Source organism: Phodopus roborovskii, unplaced genomic scaffold, assembly GCF_943737965.1.
Source record: "Phodopus roborovskii unplaced genomic scaffold, PHOROB, whole genome shotgun sequence".
NCBI classification, from domain to species: domain Eukaryota; kingdom Metazoa; phylum Chordata; class Mammalia; order Rodentia; family Cricetidae; genus Phodopus; species Phodopus roborovskii.
Window position 1 is genome coordinate 11279859 of NW_026126448.1, and position 19560 is coordinate 11299418.

The 19560-nt window shown below is 44.8% G+C and overlaps 1 protein-coding gene across 1 annotated transcript; it reads left to right on the forward strand.

Annotated features, from left to right (window-relative positions):
* Positions 1-205: 205 nt before the first annotated feature.
* On the forward strand, positions 206-19533 carry Ppt1 (palmitoyl-protein thioesterase 1). The gene is made up of 9 exons (XM_051188700.1): positions 206-373; positions 7225-7334; positions 7676-7803; positions 9224-9294; positions 10924-11026; positions 13441-13531; positions 14214-14312; positions 15509-15580; positions 18079-19533. The coding sequence occupies exons 1-9, from the start codon at positions 250-252 to the stop codon at positions 18199-18201; spliced, it is 921 nt and encodes a 306-aa protein (XP_051044657.1). The 5' UTR covers positions 206-249; the 3' UTR covers positions 18202-19533.
* The last annotated feature ends 27 nt before the right edge of the window (positions 19534-19560 follow it).

Consider the following 19560-nt stretch of genomic DNA (forward strand, 5'->3'; position numbering starts at 1 on the left):
GACATCTCTTCAGTTCCGTGAAAAAAAAACTGTCACCTGGGTGTCCTTGGGTGTAAAATGAGGCCAGGGCATAGACCGATTAAAAGATGGAAAGCCGTTGGACAATAGCGTCTGGGCTGTGGTAGGAACTTGATAAATGTCAGTTCTCAGGCAGTGGCCGGACGGTGGGGGCGTGGTCACAGGCGACCCTGCAAAGCCTCGGGATTGCCACCATCCTGGGCGCGCGCGCGGTCATGTGACTGGGCTAAGATGGCGTCGCCCGGTTCCCGGTGGCTCCTGGCTGTGAGTCTTCTGCCCTGGTGTTGTGCCGCCTGGTCGCTGGGACATCTGAATCCGCCTTCGCCGCCACCGCTGGTGATCTGGCATGGGATGGGTGAGTGAGTGTGGAGAGGGGCATCCTTTTCCTGTCTGGGTTCGCATCACAGAGCTGGAAGGGCGAGGACAGTGATTCCACAGCATCCGCCTGGCCTAGATGTTGGGATTTGGGGGCCCTCTGCACTGGAAGGGAGGGACCCAGGTGTCTTTGGTGAGTGCTCTAGAAGAGCTGTGCACTGCTACTGTTTATGCTGTCCTTGGTAAAATCCTAGCAGCTATGGCATCAGCCAGCAGCAACTGACAGTCTGGCCATTGGTCCCCGGAGAGTTGGGCAGCACTCATGCTTTCGTTCCTTCACACACTGAATGGAGATCTACCAGTTACCTGTTACCTGCATGTTCTTTGTACAGTTACCACACAGCACGACCACTCCAGAGCATGACACAGACTGAATTCTCTTCCCTGCTGGAACTTACTTTGCAGTGGGGAAGCATACTATAAAGAAATAAGGGAAAGTATCAAATGATGATGAGTGCAGTGGAGACAGACAGAAAGCCTGCAAGAAGACAGAGCTGGAGGTGTGAGTGTGAGCTTGTAGAGAGCGATATTAGGGAAGGATTCTCCCAGACTGACAGCTGAGCAGATCCTAAGGGGAAGAGGGAAGATGTCATATGGATGTGTGGTCAAAGGAACAGCAGAGGGAAAGACCCTGAGCTGAGCATGTGATGTCCAGGTCAGTGCAGCAGGAGAAAGGGAGCAAGAGAAGAGGAATGTGAGCCGTCTTTCTAGTACTGGGAACATACCCTGCAGGAACAAACCACTCACTGAGCCATCTCTCCAGCCCTCTAACTTACATTTTTAAAAGACTGTTAAAACACAACGTGGTGGGAGCCTGTAACTCCAACACTCAGGAGGTAGAGGCAGGAGGATATATCTGCAAGTTTGCGACCTGCCTGATCTACATGGCAAGTTTCAGGTCAGCCAGAGCTACATGGAAAGATATACTACTGCTGCTACTGCTGCTGCTGCTAATTATAATAATAATAATAAGCTAAAGTTAAAATCAAATGAAGGGGTTGCTCTGTTGGTGACACTAGATGGTCTTCAGACCCTCCCAGTGGTCACTGACACAAAGCTGTGGCTCTGAGCTCTGGGGAGGAGCTGTCACTAGAAAGAAAGGGACAGAGGAGCAGAGTCAGCTGTGACCACAGGGAAGTCAGGCTGCTTGTCCCCAGAGAGGACAACAGGCGATTCTCAGGGTCTTTGGGGATTTGGATTCACTAGCTGCGAAGACTGGCTTTCTTGAAGACTCCTCTTAAGGAGAGGCCCCGTGTAAGATTCAGCCCAGTGGCCCGTTTGTCCTGGAGACCCCTGACTTTATCCTGTGGACAGTCAGTTGTTCTTTCCTCCTGTGATGAGGTGAGGAGGGAGCAGAGCCAGGCACCTTTCATGGACTGTAGAAGGGAGGAGAGAGGCTCTATGGGATCAGGACTTATGGATTAAAGGGCAGAGTCCACTGGGTCCTTATTTTTGTTTGAGTTGCTGGGCTGAGAATTGATTGTAGGTGTCACAGAGAGGTGCAAAGGGACACTGCAGTACCTTAAACCCTAGAGATGCCCGTGGCTCAGAGCTGTACAGTGAGGGATGTTTGGTAGCATGAAGTATGGGGGAAGTGCTGGAACATTGCTATACGTGAGGGTGGCATCTGGGGACTTAGCTATGGTGTGAGAGAGGAAGGGGACAGAGATGACACCACCGCTTTTTGGCTTGAACAATTCGAAAGATGGGGTAGCTTGGAGGGGAGCACACTTGGGGTGTATATGTGTAGTCAGAATTCTTTTAAACCCAACAGAGTAACACACAATGATACTTGGGGCCTTCAGGAAGTTGAAAGAGTAGGGTCATAGCTCCAGGTCAGCTGAGGTAGATAGCCAGACCCTGTCTCAAAAGAAAAAGATGATGTGTTTGAATTTGGGAACTTGAAGGATATGTTGTTATTTCTTTGGTATGTTGTCTAATTTGGGGGCCCCTTTTTTTTATTATTGTGGGGGCGATGCCACCCACACCACTGCATACATGTGGAGGTCAGAGGACAATTTGCAGCGATCAGTTCTCTCTTCCACTGTGTGAGTCCCAGGAATCAAACTCCCATTGTCAGCCTAGGCAGCAGGCGTCTTTACTCAAAAGACGTATGCCCAGGCTTCATACAGCACAGGCTAACTCAGAATTTGTATTTGTTGTCTAGCCAAGAATGACTTTGAACCTCTGAACTTACCCCTACCCGTCTCACATGCTAGGACTACAGGCATTTGCAAGTAGGCTGGGCTCCTTTGATATTTTCGAGACAGTATCTTTTGTAGGCCAAGTTATCATTGAACTAGATATTTAGTCAACGCCCCTTTTTTGTCCCTACTCATTACAATGTGGTGGATGTTGTTAGGAAAGAAATAGAAGCTTCTCTAGGGCAGAGTGTTTTCTCCTTAAACTTCCTGTCCAACTGAAGTGCTGTGACTTAAGTGCAAAGCAGACACATCTCTATCCAGTGGTCAGTTTGTTCTTAGGTCTGAGTCTTTGTGGGAAAGGAAACAATCCCAGAGCTGGGGTGAAGCACTGAGGATCTCACCCCCAATTTATAAAAGTTAGAAGTCAACCTTTTCCCAAACCTTGTAGATGGATTTTCCTTTGGACCACCAGCTCACCAAAAAAAAATGACATGAAGACTTATTAATAAAAATGACATGGAGACTTATTCATAATTATGAAAGCTCAGCCTATAGCTTAGGTTTGTCCCATTAGCTCTTATAACTTAAATGAACCCATTTAAATTAATCTATGTTTTGCCTGGTGACTTTTTAACTTTCTTCTTATACTTCCTCATTCCTTTCTGTATCCTTTGGTAAAGACACATCTTCACAAACTACAAAAAGATTATTCCAGAACAAAAGCTCACAGAGACTGTTTCATTAAATTTTGTGCCTTGGGCATTTCATGGACCTTCATCCTGGTCCTCGAGGTTACAGATGTGTGGCACCTGACAGAGCCATGCTGGAAGTGTCTTTTACCTGTCCCTGCTGAAATCCAAGTGACATCAGCTCCACCGTTTTCAGTGCACAGTTCATTGTCATTGAGCCTGTTCACCAGCTGAGACGACCACAACTTCCCTCTAGTTTCAGAACTTATCAGCACCCAGGAAAACCTCCATACGGATTAAGTCAATGTTTCCTTCCCCTCCTCTCACTCCTGATAACCTCTGCCTATTCTCTGTGCTGTGGGGTTTCTTTTCTGGCCGGAACAGGTGAATGATTAGACAATTTGTCTTTTGTTTGGGTTTATTTTACAGAACACGCATTGAGGTTCATCCAGGTTGTAGCATGCTTCAATGCTTCATTCCTATTCATGGGTGAATAGTATTCCATTGTGTGACTATAACACAGGTTATTCAATAATGATCATTTGACCTGTTGCTACATTTTGCTATTACCACAGTACTACTGTAAACATTTGTGAAAGGTTTTATCTGGATGTGTGTTTTCCTTTTTCTTGGGTGTAAAGGTAGGAGTGGAATTGCTGGGTCATTTTATAATTATGTGCTTAATTTTTTATTTTTATTGTTTTAGTTGTTGCCATACTTTCCAACAGAGATTAAATTGGTAGAGTTCCACCAACAGGGTACAAGCTTACCTATTTCCCAATGTCCTTGCTAACACTTATGTTCTAATTTTTAAAATGTCTTTTTTTTTTTTTTTTTTTTTTTTGGCCAGGTGTGGTGGTATACATCCTTAATCCCAGCACTGGAGAGGCAGAGGTTGACAGATATTTCTGCGTTTGAGGCGAGCTTGACCTGTGTGGGGAGTTCTAGGCCAGCCAGGCTTATATAGTAATACCCTGCCTCAACAACAATATAAGTTGTTTTTAAGCAATCTAGGTTGGTATGAGTTGACCCTTCACTGTTTTAACTACATTTTATCAACAGTGATGCTGCTGACCAGTTTGTATCTTCTTGGAGAAATGTCTTTGCATCCTTTCCCAATTTGTGTTTTAAAAGTTTGTATGTATGTGTTTGATAGCATATGTGTATGCGTGCCCATGGGGATAGAGTTAGAGGTGGTTGTGAGGTGGCTAACATGAGTTCTGAGAACTGAATTCAGAACCAGAACTGAAGTGGTTCAGAAACTCTGAAAGTGCTCTTAACTACATATCCTTCTCTCTAGCATCTCCATTTCTTTTGTTTAAAAAATATTTGTTTTTATTTTTATGTATATATGTGTGCCTATGTGAGTGTACGTCAGGTACATGTAGGTGCCCAAGGAAGCCAGATGGGCATCAGATTTCCTGGATCTGGAGTTCACATGCTTGTGAGCCATCCAACATGAGTGCTGGGAACCAAACTTGGGTCCTCTGAAAGAACAATATCTTGGTAATTGTTCTACTGCTATGAAGAGACACCATGACCAAGGCAACTCTTACAAAAAGAAGCATTTAATTGGAGCTTGCTTACAGTTTCAGAGGTTTCGTCCATTGTCATCATGGTGAGGAATATGGTGGCATGCGTGGTGCCAGAGCAATATCTGAGAGCTCTTACATCCTGATCCACAAGCAGAGAGAGAGAGAGACTGACTGACTGTGCCTGGCATGGACTTTTAAAATCTCCAAGACCACCTCCAATGACACACTTCCTCCAACAAGGCCACTCCCCTCTAATCCTATCAAAGAGTTCCACACCTTGACTAAACTCTCAAGTATATGAGTCTATGGGGGCCTAACTTATCCAGCCCACCTCAAGCAGCAAGCAGCCTCAATGGCTGAACCCTCTCTCCAGCCTGCCCCCATTTCATAATTATATTACGTGCCTTGTTGAATTGTAAGAATCATTTGTGTATCTGGACACTGAACTCAGATACGTGTTCCACAAAATGTTTTCTCTCCTTCTGGAGTCTGACATGTCAACTTTTGGCTTCTGGCTTCTTAACATGCTGGATCAGAACTCCATATGAGATTATGTAACTAAATATGGGGATCTTGAAAAACGTGGCAACAGTATTTTGAATGCTCAGTGAGCAAAAATTCATTCAAATCAAGGATGAAATGAATCAAGTTGTTTCTGACAGTGTTTGCATCTCCTACTCCACTGGGGCCTTGGTTCTGAACACAGAATACATGTGCATGTTTCCTGCCAGGAACACCTACAAAATACTGCCTCAAACACTGCTCAGTCTGCAGGCTGCTGTGTGTTACGAACCCAGCGCTCTTACTGTACATACATCATCTTATGCTCTTATAGTAGTTTTATTGCCAGAAACAAAGACTTGATATTTTCTTAAACATTTAAGTACCAAATCAGTTTATCCGTCATACTATGTTTCAATGATTAATTTTAAAATTGCTGTTGAACAGGCTTAGTGGTGAAGAGAACTTCTGCTCATCAGTAGACCCCAGTTTGGGTCCCAGCACTCCCATCATAGCTTACAATTGCCTGCAACTCCACCTTGAGGGGTGCTGACACCTTCTGGCCTCCCCAGGCACCAGGCATATACATGGTGCACATACATACATGCAAACATTCATACACATCAGTTAAAAATTAATGAAATCTTTAAAATTGCTGTTTATGTTGCTGACTTATATATATATATATGTATATATATGTATGTATGTATATATACACACATATAATGACATATATATATATATATATCAGTAAATGAATTTTGTTTTGGGATTAGGACAAGCATGCTTCTAGTATTTGTACTATGTATTTATGTGAGTAATGCTTCAGTGTTAATGATTATAAAATCAAAAGATTGATTGACTATGAAAAACATCAAGGATGTTTTATGTCTTGCATTATTACCTATTCAGCCAGAACTCAATTCTTTTCTGTTTGTTTGTTTATGACAAAATCTCTCTGTGTAGCCTTGGCTATCCTGGAACTCACTTTTTAGACCAGGCTGGCCTCAAACTCTGAGATCCACCTGCCTCTGCCTCCAAAGTACTGGAATTAGATGCATTCACCACCACCACCTGGAGGCCCTCAGTTCTTTTTTAATTTAAAGGTAGGGTCTCACAATGTAGCTCTGTCTAGATTAGAACTCAGCATGTAGACCAGACTAGCCTCAAATTTACAGAGATCTGACTTGTTTTGCCTCCTGAGTGCTGGGTTTAGAGGATGACCCACTGTGCCTAGATTATGGAAATATAAAAAGTACATTTTATCATTTTGTAAAATTAATTTCACCTTTTATAAGTGGTAAAATTTCATATATGCCAAAGAATTATCTTAAATTTCTTTATGTGTTGTGGTACAATCTTTGTATACTCTAAATGCGCATTGCTCTCATTGTTAATGAAAAGCTGATTGGCCAATAGCTGGGCAGGAAGCAATTTGGGTAAGAGCCTGACACAGAGAGAATTCTGGGAACAAGGGCAGAGTGGGAGGAGTTGCCAGCAGACACAGAGGGAGCAGGAGATGAATGTGCCATGTTAATAAAGGTACCACCATGTGGCAGAGGGTAAATAAGAAATGAAGGTTAACTTGCAATGTAAGAGCTAGTTGGTAATAAGCCTGAGCTATCAGCCAAGCATTTGTAATTAATATAAGCCTCTGAGTGGTTAAACTGGAGGACTGGAGAGAAATGTCTGTTTACATTTGAGATTACCAGTAAATATCTGATTTGTATACATACTTTGTGCACCCATATGGCCAAGGTACCATAAACATTTCTAAGTTGAGAAGGGTGCTGTGTGGGGAAAGCTGGAGAAGCCCTGCAGTAGGCCATTGTTCCCAGATTCTCTCTAATCTGTATGCTGCCCTTTGACATTCTTGATTATCACTCTTTGCGACATAAAAGGTTTTTGTTTCTTAAATAATGTTTTGATTCATGAATTTGTGTCATTGTTTTCCTTGGCTAGGAGACAGCTGTTGTAACCCCATAAGCATGGGTGCCATTAAAAAGATGGTTGAACAGGAAATACCTGGAATTTACGTCCTGTCTCTAGAGATTGGAAAGAACATGATGGAGGTAAGATGGCGGCAGCTCCTTCCCTGAAGGATTTGCTGTCAGGTTTGATCAAGCGTGCCATTTGAACACTTCCCTTTGCATTTATTTTTAGCAGCAAGCCATAGCCCCACTGGTTTGGTTTCATTTTGTTTTGGGATGGAGGGTTTTGCTATGTAGCCCATGCTGGCCTGGAACCTGCCTCTTCCTCACAAGTGCTTGGACTTCAGGGTTGTTCCATCATGCTCAGCGAACACATGAACTCTAGGGGCCGTGAGGGTATTCACCTGTGTCAGCCCCTGCCTTAGAAAAGATGCTGTTTATGTACAGTTCCTTCCTTTCATGCTCACTCCTCCTTTTTGTAGGATGTGGAGAACAGCTTCTTCTTGAATGTCAATTCCCAAGTAACGATAGTGTGTCAGATTCTGGAAAAGGATCCTAAATTGCAGCAGGGGTACAACGCTATTGGCTTTTCCCAGGGAGGCCAGTTTCTGTAAGTATCCTCATGGCACTGCTCACATGGAATTAATGTTTCTTCTGTTTAATCAATTGGCTGTGATTATGTGGTGCCCTCCCTCCCCTCTCACAGAAAGAAAGTTAGTCTTAAAATGTCACTGTGTAAGCTTTGTGGAACTTAATTTCTTTTTTTTCTCTGTGTGTGCACATGTGTGAGCATGTATGTGGAAGGGTCAATGTGTGGTGTATTCCTCAAGTCCCCACCTTACTTTTTTGTTTGTTTGTTTTGTTTTGTTTTTTGTTTGTTTTTCGGGGCAGGGTATCTCTGTATTGTTTTGGAGCCTGTCCTAGAACTAGCTCTGTAGACCAGGCTGACTTTGAACTCACAGAGATCCACCCACCTCTGCCTCCCGAGTGCTGGGATTAAAGGTGTTTTCCTACCAACCCCTGGTTCCACCTTACTTTTTTAGAAAAAAAAAATTATAAAGATTTTATTTATTTTTTTATTAATTATGAATGTATTGGGTTGGGTTATATAAGTACAGTGCCCAGAGAGGCCAGGAAGGGCATGAGATCACTTCACACTGAGTTATGTTATTGTGGTGGGAGCTAAGCCTGAGTTCTTCGCAAGAGCAGTAAGAACTCTTCACCACTGAGACACCTCTCCAGTATCCTATTTTAACTTAAAAAATGTTTAAACTATATTTACTCTGTGTGTGTGTGTACACATGCACACGCATGAGCCCATGCATGTATGTGTGTAGGTCAGAAAACAGACAGCTTTGAGGAATCAATCAGGTTCCCTCTTCCAGTATGGGAGGCCCAGGAATCAACTCCAGTTATCAGGCTTGGCAGTGAGTGCTTAACCCAATTCCATCTCACTGAACAGTGTTGTTGTTGTTGTTGAGAAAAGGTCTTTCCATGAACCTGGAGCTCAGTATTGAGCTGGACTGGCTGATTGACCAGCCTCAGGGACCCTCTGCCTCTACCTCTCCAATGCTGTTATTACTGGAACTGCTGTGCCTGGCTTTTTCTTTTCTTTCTTTCCTTTTTGCTTTTGTTTTTCAAGACAGGGTTTCTCTGTGTGGCCTTGGCTGTCCTGGAACTCACTTTGTAGACCAAGCTGGCCTCGAACTCACAGAGATCCTCCTGCCTCTCCCGCCTCCCAAGTGCTGAGATAAAAGGCATATGCCACCTCTGCCCAACTTCTTTTTTTTCTTTTTTTTTTAAGGGGGATGATGTAACCCAAACTCTTTATGGTTATCACTGACTGAGCCATCTTCCCAGCTCCTCTTGATTTCTTTTCTGTGAAATAAGATTTGTATTCAGCCAGGGGGAAGATCCTGTGACTCTGTGGTTTTGGGACCCATGTGTATTAAATAGCTTAATGTGTGAAGTAACTGTTGATACATTCCAATCAGACCATCAGGGCTGACAGCCACCTTTGATTTCTCCAGGAGGGCAGTGGCCCAGAGATGCCCGTCACCTCCCATGATCAACCTGATCTCAGTTGGGGGACAACATCAAGGTAATGGTCACCCTTATCCCCATGGTTCTCTTCCTCTTTTCTAACCATGTCTATCTGGTGTTTTGTGTTTCTTTTTTCTTGCTTTTTCTTTTTCTTTTTTCTTTTTTTTTTTCCTTCCTTCCTGTCTGTGTGTCTTTCTTTTTATTGTTTTTCCGCCTCCTCTTCCGCCTCCTTTTTAGATAAGGTCTTGTTTGGTAGCCTAGGCGGGCCTCAAACTCTTAGCAATTCTGTTTTAGCTACCTGGGTACTGAGATCATAGGCATGTGCCACCACACCTGGCACCCTTGTGTTTGTGTGTGTGTGTGTGTGTGTGTGTGTGTGTGTAAACTGCTAAGTCCATTTAGTGTTGCTCATATGTATATGACCACTTGGGGCTGGATAACCTACCAGGGACTCATCCCTGAAGACTGTTTTCCTACTCTCCGCCATCATTAATTGCTTAAAGTTATTCATCTAGGGGTGGGGCCATGCGTGATTTCTCCCACCTGCACTGGCATGTCAACTGGTCTTGTCATTATGCAGGTCTTGTTTAGGTGACTGTATTGCTGAGATTTCATGGGTGTAGAATCCCTGTCATATATAGATGACATTCTCTCAACAGCAGCTGTGCTGGTCTTCTGAGCCCTGGGTGTGTAGATGTATCAGTTACAGTTGAACACCTCACGATCAGTTGTCCTCTGTATCTGACCTGTTGTGGGTTTCTGTAGCAGTGTCTATTTGCTACAGAGAGAAGCTCCTGTGATCAGGGCTGAAAGCTGTCTTATCAGGAAAAAGCAGGTGTCAAAGTCACATATCCAGAGCAAGACCTGGGCATGCAGAGATGGCATGTGTGTGCATGTGTGTGTGTGCTGTGTCTCTGTGTGTGTGTGTGTGTGTGTGTGTGTGTGTGTGTGTGTGTGTGTGTGTTGCTGGGGATAAAACCCAGGGTGTCCACATAAAAGGCAAAAACTCTACCACAGGGCTGTACCCCAGCACACATTTGGCCTTCTGAATCTATGAGTTCCATATTTGTGGACTCAAAGATCCATGGGACTCTTCTGGGAAAGGCCATGGTGGTTGTGTGTGCCTAGAATCCCAGCATTTAGGGAGTGAGGTCAGGAAGATCATCCTCAGAGAGTTTGAGTTCAACCTGGGCTATAGTAGACCCTACCTGTCTTCATTAAAAGAGAGAGGGATGGGTGGGGAGGGAGGATGGAGGAAACTGGAATCTGTACTGAACATATAAAGACTATTCTCAGTGTAATGGCAATCCATAGAACAGTTACACTTATTAAGTGTCAAAAGTAATTTACACAGGATTTAAAGGAGGGGGTTGCATGGATGAAAAGTATCACATGGGAAGGGGATGGGGACAGGAAGCCAGATGATTTCCCAAGAAAGCGGATGAGGCAGTCATGTGCTGTATGTAGCAGCCACATGTGGGTGGGGCTGAGGCAGAGGTCCCTGGGGCAGTGCCAGGAGGAAGTTGGTAGTGGTGTTAGTTCACAGTACTTGAGCTTTTTTGTTTTGTTGAGTAACTGAATGAGTTCAGATTCAAGCTGTTTGTCATTTTGTTTTTACAGTGCCTGGTCTAGTGCGTATCCAATATATGATTATGGGAGTAATGCAGGTTATCTTTTACCTACACAGGAGTCTTCGGCCTCCCTCGATGCCCAGGAGAGAGCTCGCACATCTGTGACTTCATCAGGAAAACAATCAATGCTGGCGCTTACTCCAAAGTTGTTCAAGAACGGTGAGTGTGGCTAGCTATCTGGTGCAGACTGTGGGAGCACCTTGCTGACATTCATGCTCAGTGATTCTAGGAGTAATTGCTAGTGATATCACGGCTGTTTATAACTCTAGTCTCAGGGGATCTTATGCCCTCTTATGGCCTGTGGGGGGCACTGCCTGCCTGTGGTGCACAGGCATATATGCCAATAAAACACCTATATACATAAAAATATAAATAAATAAATATCTTTTGAAAATTGTCCTTAAAACATATGAGGCCTAAGCCAGGTGTTGGTGTCGCATGCCTTTTAATCCCAGCACTCGGGAGGCAGAGGCAGGCGGATCTCTGTGAGTTCAAGGCTAGCCTGTTCTACAGAGCTAGTTCCAGGACAGGCTTCAAAGCAATACAGAGAAACTCTGTAATGGAAAAAAAAAAAAAAAAAAAAAGGAAAAGAAAAAAAAAAAAAAAAAAATGAGGCCTGATGTGGTAGCACACACTTAACCCAGCACTCAGAAGGCAGAGGCAGGCTGATCTCTGTTTGAGTTCCAAGCCAGTCAGGGTGACATAGTAAGACTGTCTTAAGTAAATAAACAGATAAGATAGATATACAGGTGATAGATAGATAGGTACATAGATAGATAGATAGATAGATAGATAGATAGATAGATAGATAATAAAAGACTTTTATTAAAAGAGATAAAACTCACTGGGGCAAGGAGAAATGAGAGGAAATAGGAGCTAATATATGTTTTTGAAAAGCAAACAGAAGGATGTAAAACCTGTTGTATAGTAGAAAGGTTGAAGGGTTTACCTCTGTAGAAGGCACACTGCAGTGACCCGGGCTCTAGAACCCCAAAAAAGGCTTGGAACTAGGGGTGTATAGTACTTTGGGAGGTTTTGGTAAGTGTGCGGAGCCAAAACTAGGACCTTTTCATTGAAAACCTGAGGCAGGAGCAGTCTGACTCGCCAGTTCCCTGACATGCACATCCAGGAGGCTACTTTCCCCCCACCATGGCAGGAGAAGCCAAATCTACTCCCTGCAGTGTAACTGGCAGCCCCAGACTTTGAGCTAACCTTGTTGTATACAAGGCAGAGTTTGTAGGGTCTGTCTCTGGAGGAAGTGACTAAGAGAAGTCACTGCCACCTGTTCATCAGCTCCTATCTAAGCTCTGCTCATAGATGACAATGGGCCAACCTTCTAAAACTGTAAGCAAGCCCCCAAATAAATGCATTCATTTATAAAATTGCCTTGGTCATGTTGCCTTTCACAGCAATACAGCAGTAACTAAAACAGAGGTAGAAAAGAGAACAGAGAGAAGCAGTTAGGATGCCTGATGTGACTAATGGGACTTTCCAAGCAGAGGAAGGGTGAATTGGAATTAAAGAAGTAACACAACATGTCCAAGCCATTAGCAGCATGAGCTTCCAGACTGAAAGGGCTTGCTAAACACCTGAGCATGAACACAAGAAAAACAGACAAAGCCATACTGCAGTGCACTAGGTGTGGAAAATAGATCCCAACTAAGATGCAGCTAAATTCAAATCCTGGGCCAACATCTTTCCCTACAGCACCACAGCTACTCAGAGGGCAATGGTGCAGAGCTTTGTCTGCTGACCTTGAGTCCTGTATGCCCGTACCAAGAAGCAACCCAGTATGAGGGGAAATGAAGTAAAATAAAGGGAAAGGAGGTACTCTCCCATGCTCTCCTCCTGGGGGTCACTGGAGAGCCCGCATTCTGTCATCAGCTAGCTGTGTGGCCCTGGGCACTTTGAACCTCTGACAGTGAGGTTAGTAACATGCTTTCCTGGGGAGTCATTTTCAAGGTTAAACAAGCAGAGTATAAGCTATTTAGCAGAGATTCTCTGTCTATCAAGGGCCAAATTCCAAAGATTTATCAATACTTGGCTTACTTTTTTTTTTGGTTTTTCAAGACAGGGTTTCTCTGTGTAACAGTCCTGGCTGTCCTAGAACTCACTCTGTAAGCCAAGCTGGCCTTGAACTCACTGAGATCTGCCTGTCTCTGCCTCCCAAGTGCTGGTCCTCATCTTTCTTAGCTGGATAATGGGGACAAAGAAGCAAAGGTTATTGAATCCTATGGATGAATAGAAGTAAAGGAAAGTGAAGGAGATGAGGCTGAGGAGGGACAGCCTGGGCCACCGTGATTAGAAGGAAACCAAGGGCTGGCGATGGTGGTGCATGTCTTTAATCCCAGCACTTGGGAGGCAGACACTAAATTTCCAAATATTTGGACTTTCTGTATCTGCCAAATGGCCTGTCCTCCTCTCAGTAAGATGTCTTGTTGACAGGTCTACGAAGTCACCCCATCTGGAACTTGGGGGCTTTGGTCTTTCATCCTTTTGGCATCCCTTAGTTGCCTAGGCATGTGCGGGTGGGCATGCTGACTGAGAGGCACCTCATCCCTTCTCTTCCTCAGCCTGGTGCAGGCGCAGTACTGGCATGACCCCATCAAGGAGGATGTGTACCGCAACCACAGCATCTTCCTGGCAGACATAAATCAAGAGAGGGTAAGCTCCCATGCTCCCATGGTTAGGCATTTCTTTCTGGCCATCAGAAAGAAATCAGCAGTGACCATTTAGGGAAAATACCCAAGCAGAAGCCAGGAACCAAGGGGTTTGTATGTGAGAGGCAGTATTCATGAGTTTCAGTTCCTTTTAGGGCAACTGGGCCGGGACTCATCTGGCCCTCCTCCTCCCTGAAGCCCTCCAGCTTCCTTCATGTTGAAGCGGCAGGTTGAAGTTACAGTAGGTGGCCTGCTGGGCAAAGTGGGAATTCACAGCTACTGTCTTCACAAAGGACGTCTTCCTGGTGGGGCCTTCAGGTGCACAGATGGACTGTGCCCAGGCATGAGCATGATTTAGGACATTCTGTTCAAATTAATGGTTCATTTTATGTGATGGCTAAGTAGGAGATATCTGTTGTTTGAAGAAAAAAAAAAAAAGTTGAAGGGGCCAATAAAAGAACATAAGAGTCAGGAACAGATAGCAGAATAACCCAGAATTCTGTTTGTTTTGCCTTGGTTTGAGGCCTGTGATCTAAGTGGATAGTAGAGACAGTATGTGGACAGAACTCATGGTAAAATCCACCCCATGATTGGTGACATGTATGTCAGTTATCAAGGCTGATCTTTTAAGTCCCTGCCAGAACGTGACAGTAGCAACCCTACAGTACCATCTGTTCTTCTTCCAGTGTGTCAATGAGTCCTACAAGAAGAACCTGATGGCCCTCAACAAGTTTGTGATGGTGAAATTCTTTAACGATTCCATTGTGGACCCAGTAGACTCTGAGGTGAGACCTGAGGCCAGTGTGCCATGAGACTGTAGGAAACTAATAGTACCAACTGCAGCTGCTTCCTAGGCACACCTGTTCTCCCCACCAGCTCTTTACCTGCGAAATCAGCTGCAATCTCTTAGTTGCACCCAGAATTTTCTGTAAAATTATGTGGTTACACTCTACAGTTTTAATCAGGTCCCCTGTCCCAAAAGAGGTTCAGAATCACTAGCCCATTTTTATAAACCCCAAGCCTGTTCATGAGCGTCTCTTCCATGACTTAGTCTTTTGAATGCTTTCCCCTGGCTTCTCCACCTGATGAAACTCCTCTCAAGGCCCAAATACAATGTCACTTCTTCTAGGACACCATCTCTACTCCCAGAATTTGGCTCCCTCCTTCTAGTGGGGTCCTCAGTCTGTTGCTCGAGCTGACCTTGAACTGGAAGGGATCCGCTAGGATGACAGGTGTGAGGGGCCGCCAGCTGCTTCTGCTTTTGAAGTTACCAACCTCAGCTGAAACCTCGCTCAGTATCAGATCACAAATCTCACCATACTTTTGAGTGGCCTAGAAGCTCAGAATGTTTACATGTATAAGTGACTGGAGGAAAAAAAAAAAATCAAAATATTTTATGGTATTGAAAGTCCCATTTCTCACACTCAGTTGCTCCCTTTGCATCACAATGGCGAGTAGCCACAACCACATGATTCTGTACCTGGCCTTTTCAGAAGTCTGCTGACCCGCTGCTAAACAATGAACTGGTTCTGTCCCTGCTGGACTGGCAGCTTCTTGGAAAAAGGGCTTGTATATTTATCAGTGAATGACGAGGGCAGCACAGGGGCTTTCATTGGCAGTCAGGGAAGGAAGCAGAAGTTACAGGGAAATGGAAAACTGAAGATTACTAGTTCATCCCTCGGGATTGACCTTTAAAATGAGATGACTCAAGATATAACCTATGTCATGCCGCATGCCTATAGTTCTAGCATTCAGGAGGCTCAGACAGAAGTTTGCAAGGTCCAGACCAACCTGGACTACCCAAGTGAGTTCCAGGTCACCAAAACAAAAAACCCTGTTGCCATTCTTCCTTCTTGCTTGCTATGTTGCATATATTAAAATGTTCATTTTGCTGGTAGTTTTAGGTACTAGGCAGCGTCAAATGATTTTAAAAGTGTGCTGGGTGGATAGATAATCTGACCATTTTTCTTCTCTCCTCCAGTGGTTTGGATTTTACAGAAGTGGCCAAGCTAAGGAAACCATTCCCCTCCAGGAAAGCACTCTATACACAGAGGTAACGGGGAGGGAGAGATCAGCCTTGGGAGGTTGAGTTTGTGGCAGCCCTGGCTCCTGAAGTTGCTGGGCTCCCTGAGGGTAGACCTCTGCCTTGTCTGTCCCAGAGCGGTCTGACTTAGGTCTTATTGGGCTGTTGCTTGTCACACTAACTTCCTAAGTGCTGGTTTATAGATATTTACTGCATCCTAAGACCTGTAGCTGGTGGTTTCTGAACATAAAAGGGGACACCATTATAAGGAGTTCAGGTTTTTCCGCCCTCAGCCTGGTCTTGTCCCGCCGCCGCGCCAGCCCCAAATAACACAGACTCTGTATTAGATATAATGTTATTGGCCCGGTACTTGTTTCTTATCGGCTAGCTCTGTCTTAAGTATTAACCCATTTCTGCTGATCTATGTATTTCTCTTACCGGGGAGCCGGCCAGCATACTGCTTTCTCCAGGCTCTCCATCTTGGCTCCCCTTTCTCCTTCCTCTTTCCTCCTTGTCTCCTAGTCCCTCCTATCTTCCTTTCCTGTTGGCCAACAGTGCTTTATTCATTAACCAGTATGAGAAACATACAGAATGACATCTCCCATCACACCATCTCTAAGGTTGTATTTTGAAGAAAAGGTTTGGAGCCTGGTTTCCTTTGCAGTTCACTACAAATCCTAAAAGCCTTTAAGTAAATGCAGACAAAGGTGAGGTGTCATGCTACTGTACTCTAAGATCTGAGCCTGGGCTCTTCTGGATGCTGTTTAACAGCAGGTCCTGTTTCTCTGTCTCCCCCTGTGGTCCTATACCAAATACAAGTTCTGTGCAGGCCCGGCACAGATTCAAATACTCATAACATCAGACACATCAGACATACATCAAACATATAGGCTGCGAGCTCTATCTTACCTCCAACTGGCAATGGAATTGAGTCTGGGGGTGGACCAGATCTCGGTGGGACCTCCAAAATGTTAAGACTCTCAGAATGAGGAGTCTCCTAGTTTTGGTCAGTACCCCCAAGAACTCAATGTCCAGTCCAGTTGCTGCAACATGCAAGAGGCTTTAATGAACAGGAAACGTTTGTGCAAATGGGCTCCCTTAGCACGCAGGCTAGAGAGAAACCCCATCCCCCGGGCACAGATGTTTTTTAAAGGCAAAACCCACAAGCTTAGGGAGGGGGTGTGACCCTCTGTCCATCGAGTAGATGACCCTTTGAGGCTGGATGGTCTTGCTATTAGGGTCAACAGACCTTAGGGTCTCAGGGTGTGCTAATTAATCTTGTCTGGGCAAACCAGAGGTACAGTTATCTCTTTCTTAAGGACCCTATTCACCACCTGCTGACTCACAAAAAAGGAGGGGCATTGTGAATTCTTGGTATCTTGTTATCTCAGGGCCTTGTGAGGGGAAGTTAGCAAATTCCAAGGAACAGATATTGGTCTGGGTTAGCTTTCCAGGTTAGTCTGTCCTTCATTTCAAGTGGGGGGGTTTCTTTAACTTTACTTTTTTGTCTTTTAACCACATCCAGTTATGGCTTGCCACAATCTAAAGAATGTATACTTTATATACAAATGTCCAAGTACTACACCTGAACCACCTTTTACTAATTTTTCAATTTCAGAGGCATATTTTCCTCTGCTTTTCTCATACATATGGTGGCCCAATTTGGGTGGGGTAGAAATAAAGGGAAGCTAATTTCTGTCAGCTTTGGAAATTATAGCCAAAATTTTCCTTATCATGAAACTCAAACCTGGGGTAGACAGACAAAGCAGTGACTTGTTCTGCTGCTAGATCTTCTCTTCCCAACAAGAGACGGACAGCCTGGCTATTGGGGAAGGACACTGTAACTGCAAGAAACTAACAGGTCCTGAGTTCATTATCCTAAGAATTGGAATGTTGTATCTGGAAAACATTCGGCCAATTTTCTCCCATCTTTGGCTCAGCCCCACTTCACAATGGTGTTCTGTGCCAGGTTTGCCTGTGACTTGCCCAGCTGTGTTTCAGAATTGACTAGAGCGCAGCTCGGGGCCAGGTCCTGGGTTTATGTCTCGCATCTTGCAGGTGTTGGGAGTGGGGCAGAACCAGAACAGTCTCAGAAAGACAGAATCCCTGTATGTAGTCCTGGCTGTCCTCGAACTCTTTGACCCAGCTGGCCTTGAACTCATAGAGATCCACCTGCCTCTCCCTCTGGCTCCTGAATGGTGGAATTAAGGAGGTGTGCCACCATGCTGGCCTTACCCATATATTTTGAAAGCTCAGAAGCAGCTGAAGGAGCCAGGCACATGCTAACCAGGCTCAGGAGGCTGGGGCAAGGAGGAGTGCTGCCAGGTCAGGACCAGCCAGGGTTACAAAACAAGGCTGTGTGTCAGGAAAAAAGCCTGAAAGGAGGTAACCCCCCCCTCCCAACAATACACCTCTCTATTTTAACACCGAGGGGAAAGTATTTTGAGACTAAACGTTGTACACATTCTGTTTTAGTCTAAAACCTTCCATTAAGCCTCTTGAGTTCACTCTGGCTTTTCTCTCTACAGGACCGCCTGGGGCTAAAGCAAATGGACAAAGCAGGAAAGCTAGTGTTTCTGGCTAAGGAAGGGGACCATCTTCAACTGTCTAAAGAATGGTTTAATGCCCACATCATCCCTTTTCTTAAGTGAAGCCCTTGCACTTTGCAGCAGAGCTCAGGAAACTCCAGCTCTTCCAAAGCGTGTAAACAGCTCTCCATGCCCAACCCTGAACTCTAATCAACTTGCAAGCAGTTCTTTCTCTCCTGTTATCTAACATGCCCTACTTGGAAAGATCTAAGATCTGAATCTTATCCTTTGCCGCCTCCTATTACCATATGGTGTTGAGTTCAAATTTAATTAGCTAATAACCATGGAGATTGTTTTACGACCTTGTGATATGGTCAAGCTTCCCCTTGAGAAAGGAGTCTGCTGTTGTGGTACAATGATTGTGCCCGGAGGATACAAGAAAACGAAGCAGGGAGACAGGCACTGATGGCAAAACCCCACAAATTTGGAGCAAATAAAAGCCTGCTGGTACCCAGTCCTGAGGCGCTCACACAAGCACTTTCTCAGCACTGCTGCTGTGAGCAGTGCTCGGACAGCATCACCTGCCTGATGTTTCTGCATCATTTCCTAAGGCTGGTTTCCTATTAAGTGTTGCCTTCTGGTGGCACCTACAGTCACTCCACAGGCCCACTGTCATGCCCCCATTAGAATTCACCTTATATCCTAAGTAATAAAATCAGTCACCAAAGTAGTGAACAGCCAGCAGGGTTGCTTAGAGAAGAAATGCACTTTTTTGGGGGGGAGGGGGGACAAGGTCTCACTTTATAGCCCTAGCTGGCTGGAACTCACTATGTAGAGCAGACTGACCTTGAACTCACAGAGATGCCCCGCCTTCTGAGTGCTGGGATTAAAGGCATGTGCCACACCTATAGCAGTGTGTGTTTTACATACTCTGACATAGTGGGGCAGTAGGGTAGAAGCAAGCACCAGATGCTGACCGTTCCTGTCACTCTACTGTCACTTACACCATTGCAGATGGAACGGTGTGAAAAGATGGAACTTTTAAACACACTTCCACCCCAAATCCTACTTACCAGCACACTCCAAGCTGCTGCTGATTTAATTCAAGACAGTGATTGCAGAGTACAGACTTCCTTTTCCCTCTGGAGAGCAGGCCACACTATGACTGCCGACTCTGATGGTTGAAACACCGGCCCACCACTTCCTGTGCTGTTTGAGCCTGGACCCTCTAGCACCCACGCTGCGACAGCAGCGCTTTCTGAATGATTCCCGTCTAGTCTGGAGAAATGACTGTGTTCATGCAGGCACCCTGTTCGTGCTTCAGAATCCACCCCTTGCCAGTTTTCCCTTTTCTCAAATCTACTCTTCAAATAAAAAGATGAGGGTTAAGGGCAGGAAGTAGGAGGATGTGAAAATAACTTTACATGGCTGTCTAAAATAAAGAGTAGTTTCTTACCCTTGGTGTCATTCTCAGTATTTTTA

Excerpts from the sequence above, each read along its gene's own strand:
- Ppt1 (XM_051188700.1), top strand. The coding sequence starts at position 250 with ATGGCGTCGCCCGGTTCCCGGTGGCTCCTGGCTGTGAGTCTTCTGCCC. Across the intron at positions 7,804-9,223 it reads TCCCAGGGAGGCCAGTTTCT|GAGGGCAGTGGCCCAGAGAT; the intron begins GTAAGTATCCTC and ends TGATTTCTCCAG. Across the intron at positions 13,532-14,213 it reads CAGACATAAATCAAGAGAGG|TGTGTCAATGAGTCCTACAA; the intron begins GTAAGCTCCCAT and ends TTCTTCTTCCAG.